The sequence below is a fragment of the Erinaceus europaeus genome, chromosome 5 (genome assembly GCF_950295315.1).
Source record: "Erinaceus europaeus chromosome 5, mEriEur2.1, whole genome shotgun sequence".
NCBI lineage: Eukaryota > Metazoa > Chordata > Mammalia > Eulipotyphla > Erinaceidae > Erinaceus > Erinaceus europaeus.
The window spans coordinates 33,718,404-33,724,403 of NC_080166.1; the positions used below are offsets into that span (position 1 = coordinate 33,718,404).

Sequence of the window (6,000 nt, forward strand, 5' to 3'; positions counted from 1 at the left end):
AAGTAAACAACAGGGAAAAATTCCTTTGTGCTGAATTCTAGAAATCACACTAGTGGTGACCCCCATCAACCAAGTGGGAGTCCTGGAGAGTTGAACTGTTCTGTTAGCTTGACCTAAGCAAATACTGACTCAACTGCTGAGTTCAGTTTCTGGTAACACTACACGAATTTACCATTTTATGTATACTTTTCTGTAGGCTTACTGTTCAAGACATTTATTTATAAACCATAAAGGCTCCATGTCCTCTTAACTCAAAACTAAATCCACAATTTCTTAATGCAGCTAAGGTAAATTCATGTACCCCTCATTAGCGACCTGCCTTTTGACTTCAAGTACCTTAAAAATGCCCAGATATTACAAAGGTGGATGCCAAGTTAAAATGAAAAGCTAAAGCAAGTTTAGTCATCTATATATTATGGGTGAAGTTTGAAATGTATTGCTATCAGATTAACCTAAATTCTAACATTATCAAGCATAAATACCCAGACTCTAGATAAGAAAACAAAATTTCTGCTTCCTCAAAACAGTGATACAAACTGAAAACATGAGGAAAAGGAAAATCTTACCGGGTCAGGTGATGGCACACCTGGCTAAGCACACACATTACAGTGTGCAAGGACTCAGGTTCAAGCCCCTAGTCCCTTCCTGCAGAGGGAAAGCTTCTCCCTATCTCTTTCCCTCTCTATCTCCCTGCCCCTCTTGATTTGTCTCAAGTTAATAAATATATTTTTTTAAAAAGAAAGAAAAAATCTTCAAAGGAAGAAATCATGAATGGATAGGCGGATAGGGCTGGTTCTTGTATTAAAAGATATTTAAGGACAGGTTTAAAAAAAATGTAGAGGCCAATTCCTGAAACCAAATTCTAAACCAATGAAAAATCCCTGGGGGTCGGGCGGTGGCACAGTGGGTTAAGTGCATGTGGCGCAAAGCGCAGGGACCATCATAAGGATCCCGGTTGGAGCCCCCGGCTCCCCACCTGCAGGGGAGTCGCTTCACAGGCGGTGAAGCAGGTCTACAGGTGTCTTTCTCTCCCCCTCTCTGTCTTCCCATCCTCTCTCCATTTTCTCTCTGTCCTATCCAACAATGAACATCAACAATGGCAGTAATAATAACCACAACGAGGCTACGACAACAAGGGCAACAAAAAGGGGAGAAAAATAGCCTCCAGGAGCGGTGGATTCATGGTGCAGGCACCGAGCCCAGCAATAACCCTGGAGGGAAAAAAAAAAAAAAAAAGAAAAATCCCAACACCCCACACACACACTAAAACTCCCTGGACCTGTCTACATATGGGGAAAATTTGTCCTAGGCAATTATTGAAATCAGCAAGAATTAGCTAGTTAGTACCTGGGCCTTCGCCATGGCAAGGCAGAATATAGTGACTTCTGGCACGGAGTCAATACAGCAGATGATTTCAATCCCTGCACCAGAGAACTTTAAATCATGAATTTGAAACTATCAATGTTTCCATAAAGAAAAACTTTAAGATGATCTTCAGAAAACCAACACAAAAGATATCCCGTTGGGAGTCGGGCAGTAGCACAGCAGGTTAAGCGCACGTGGTGCAAGGCACAAGGACCGACCCGTGTAAGGATCCCGGTTCGAGCCCCCGGCTCCCCAACTGCAGGGGAGTCGCTTCACAGGCCAGGTGGTGAAGCAGGTCTGCATGTGTCTCTCTCCCCCTCACTGTCTTCCCCTCCTCTCTCCATTTCTCTCTGTCCTATCCAACAACGACAACAATAATTACAACAATAAAACATGGGAAACAAAAGGGAATATTTTTTAAAAACTTAAAAAATATATCCCGTTAATACACAAACATACTGAATAACAAACTTGAAAAAAAGAAAGGTATTTTTTCACCAAATTTTTCACTTAGCCTGAACTATGTGAAGAGGGCAAAAAAAAAAAAACTAGTTTTGTTTTTTTCCCATTGCTTTGGTTTTATATACAGGACATATCCACAAGGAAGTCCCCAAAACCATAAAGCAAAGTGTTCTCTGGGGAATATGAATAACTTTTTGAATATGGTCATTCTGAATGGACGATTTATTTTTATTTCCTGAAATGTTACCTTTGTTCCAAAGGAAATAATATAGGAAAATATTACCAAGATTCTAGGAAATAATATAGGAAAATATTACCAAGATTCTAAATCATGAAGCTTCCAAAGGCAAAGTTCAATATTTTCTAAATACCACAATTCTGACACAATACATAGATGTTTGCCTTTTCATTTTAAAAAAGAATTTCACACACAGACTGCTTTCATCAAAGCTCAGTAATTAACAGCTGCCCCTTCACAGCCAGCCCGGCATTAACTTTTTACAAATAATTCGTAAAACCTGAGCAAACAGGCAATCTTAGAAACTGCAAGCGCTCCAGACGTTAGCAAGGCAAACTTCAGTTCACTCCACTGCTAAATACCAGGAATCTACACGCCACATAAAGTTTACCTGGGTCTGATATGTTGTTCATGAGATAAGACTAAGCTGCTGTATAAGGCTCTAGCTTTAAGGCCCACTTTCGTGAATGGAGAAAACTCTCAAAAATCACCATGAAACACTTTCTCAATCTGTCTAAATGTGCTCGTCTCTGCACTCAGATGAAAGGCTCCGGGAACCCGCTCGCCGCGACTCACACTCTATATATACACTGCGTCGGAAAGTGATTCTGGTGGATGGGTAGGTGCTAGGTGCGCGCAAACAAAAACAGCAAAGCATTACCCAGGAGCTGGCTATAAAGGCATCCATTCACTGACCGCTTCTGACTTCTCTGCGCGCAAACTCTCACCAGGCACTGGCAGGATAACCCAGCTAAGACGGGGGGCTTTCAGCACACCTCACACTGGAAGCAACCACAGAAAAGCCCTAGAGATGCCAAGACGATCTGGAGACTTATCAACTCAAAAGGTTCTTCCCTTTTTAACGTTCTCGCCCAAAGCAGGTTTACCTGGAAAGCCAACGTTCCAGGAAGTTTCAGGCGAAATTCCACTTTCAACTCGGCCAGGAAAACAGCGTTGGCCTCCACGCCCCTTCGCCGAAACTCTCCAAATTCCAAGCAGTTCCCCTGAAGCCTCCCGATCATTTAACAACCGCCCACCCCTACCCCCGAAGGTAAAGAACATAAAGATTCTGGGACCCTCCCCGGGTCCTCCAAAGCCAGGAGTCCGGGCCAGGCGTTTCCCGCACCCCGCGAGCGGGGCCTGTGCCCCGGGCTACACCGCAGAGCGGCGGGGAGTGGACCGCAAGGGGCCGCGGGCTCAGGCGGAGGGAAACCCGGAAATCTGTGCGGGGGGGGCCCGGCCGCCGTCCCGCCGCCGCCGCCGCCGCGCTCGCACCTCGCGGTCCTTGAGGCCCAGCAGCAGCACCTCCTCCATCAGGGTCAGCCGCGTTTCCTTGGAGTCGCCCTTGTCGTCGTCGTCCTGCTCGTCGCGGCGGCTCTGCGCGTCGTCCTCGCCGCTGCCGCCGCCGCCGCCCGCCGCTCGCTCCTTGTCGGCGGCGTTACGGGAGGCCTCGGTCCGCCGCTGCACCAGCCCCGAGCTGCGCTGGGTCAGCGAGGTCATGGCTCCGGTCGAGGCGCTCGCGGAACCCAGACAGACGCGGGACCTACCAGGTCTCCGTCCTCTTCCCCCCGCGGCCCTCGCCCCGGGCTTCCGTGTTAAACGCCGGCGCTGGGGCGGCGTCCGTCGGCAGCGGGGCCGGGCGCAGGCATTTGGGGACGGGTCGGGGCGCAGCGAGCGGGCGAGAGTGACGGCGCGGGAGAGCGGCACCTTTCTGCCTGCAGCCGCGACCTGGGACGTGGCCCAGGGACCGAGGCGGAGGCGGCGGCCGCGGCGGCTTTCCAATATGGCGGCGCCGACTGACGTCACTGGAGGATGTGGCACTGGCGACGCGGGGCGTGGGGCGGGCCTGGGGGCGCCGGAAGTGGCGGGCGGGGACCCGGAGGTGCCCGGGACCTGCCCACCTGAGGCCACTCGCCCTATGGCCTCCGGGTGTCCCTCTCCTCAGCCGCCGGCCCAGCGCCTCACATCCAGAGACAAGTCCTCCATCCTGTCCCCCTCAAGGCTGGGGGGTGGAGACGGAGCCGCGGAGCCCTCCTGCCCCCCCACAAACTGGGGGAGCCGCGGCGTTGCGAGGGTGGGCTCGCTGGGCTCGCAGCACTCTGAGCGCCCCGCAGACTCCGCCATCCTGGGCATTGGCTTCCACCCGGATTGCGGGGACCCTGCTTGGGGTCCGGGGCCCCTACGGACCCTCACCCCACACCGAGAAAGGCCTGCCAGCTGGCCGGTGGAACTGGGGGAGGGGGCCTCCGCGACAGTCCTGACCACGCTGGAATAGCTGCGATGATCAGTGGCCCTTTCGTGTGTTCCCGGAACAGAGACTCCCGCAGGTGCCCCGGCTTTGTTTGTACAACTTTCTGCCCCCCGGATGCCCAGAGTGCAGTGAGGGCGGCTTCAGTCGGCAGGCACAGGCAGACCTTAACCCCCTTTCAGGTGCGCCGTGCACTCGCCGTCGCCCCGTCTTCGCTGCAGCCTCAGTGTCCTCGGCGCAGCTGCGGCGGCGGCGGCGGCGGCGGCGACCGGCCGGGAAGGACGGATGTCAGACGTGCCAGGGCCAGACGACGGGCGGAGCTCGTAAGTGTTAAACATTGTCCAGAAATGCCATTGGATGTGTCATGCCCGTTTGATTTAAAGAAAATCAACAGTGGCCATAAGCTGTAGCCACAGAACGGTCTACTGCGGGGAAATGCATTGTTGTAAAAGAAGTTAAACTGCAATGAACTATACACTGGAAGTTAAATTGTAATGGACTATACACGCCCACAATAAAATCGTCCTGTACGGTCCTGGAAAAGGATGACAGAGGAGTGGGGGGTTGTATTGTTATGTGGAAAACTGAGAGATGCCATGCATGTACAAACTTTTGTATTCACTGTCAAATGTATAACATTAATCCCACAATAAAGGAAAAAATTTCATCGTCCTGTACAGCACTGTGACCACGGAGTTCTTCCCCTTTACCAGACGGCCTGCTGACTGCAGCACCCCAGGTTCTGCTTGAGAGGAAGACGCAAGTCTCCCCGAGGAAGGGGATCCTGGGGTCTGGGGAAACCTTTCCCTCTATTTCTGGGAGAAGGTCAACACTGGCGCCTTAACGCACTTACCTTTTTTTTTTTTTGCCCCACTTTTTCTTGCCCAATTCTTTTCCAAGTAACTTGAAATACGCTCCTTAATCATTGACCAGGAGAGATAGCAAATGCTTATTCAAAAACACTTACTTGCCTGAGGTTCCAAAGTCCCAGATTCAATCCCCAGCATCACTTTAAGCCAGAGCTGAGCAGTGCTCTGATCATTCTCTATCATTCTCTTATTAAAATAAGATTTTTAAGGGGGAAATATGAGTAATATATTATTTCATTTTATTGAGATCTCACTTCTTCACTCCTTCCTCCCCTCTCTGTACCCTGGGAGCAGCTGCACTCCCTAACGTAACAGTAACAGTAGCACAGAAACCTTTGTATTAGGCCCTGCTTTGGGGGGGAGGGGAGGGCACCCAGATTAAAACACCCATGTAAAGAAACAGGGATTCTGAGAAGTTAACAAATCTGCCCAACACAATGCCTCTGGTCAATTGCATATCTGGATTAGAATCCACATCCTTAATCCAATTGTTGACAATATTTATATATTTATCTGCTGCATGCCAGGCACTATGCTAAATAATGAGGTTGTGATAGTGGTAACTTTCTTTTTTTATTATTTATTTATTTCCTTTTTGTTTCCCTTGTTGCCATTGTTGTTGTAGCTATTATTGTTGTTGATGTTGTCGTTGTTGGATAGGAGAGAAATGGAGAGAGGAGGGGAAGACAGAGAGGGGGAGAGAAAGACAGACACCTGCAGACCTGCCTCACCGCCTGTGAAGCGACTCCCCTAAAGGTGGGGAGCCTGGGGCTTTGAACCCGGAACCTTATGCCGGTCCTTAAACTTTGCGCCACGTG

General features: G+C 50.2%; 1 protein-coding gene across 2 annotated transcripts in view; it reads right to left on the reverse strand.

Moving 5' to 3' along the window:
- Positions 1-3,574, reverse strand: part of GOLPH3 (golgi phosphoprotein 3) — a 52,568-nt gene extending 48,994 nt beyond the window's left edge. The window contains exon 1 of one of the 2 annotated variants that reach the window (XM_007530506.3): positions 3,341-3,574. In XM_007530506.3, coding sequence (XP_007530568.1) covers positions 3,341-3,565 — 225 coding nt within the window. In that variant the 5' untranslated portion in view covers positions 3,566-3,574. Of the gene's footprint in view, positions 1-2,952; positions 3,103-3,340 lie in introns of those variants that run through there. The other variant, XM_060191193.1, reaches the window with a different exon arrangement.
- Positions 3,575-6,000: the final 2,426 nt, after the last annotated feature.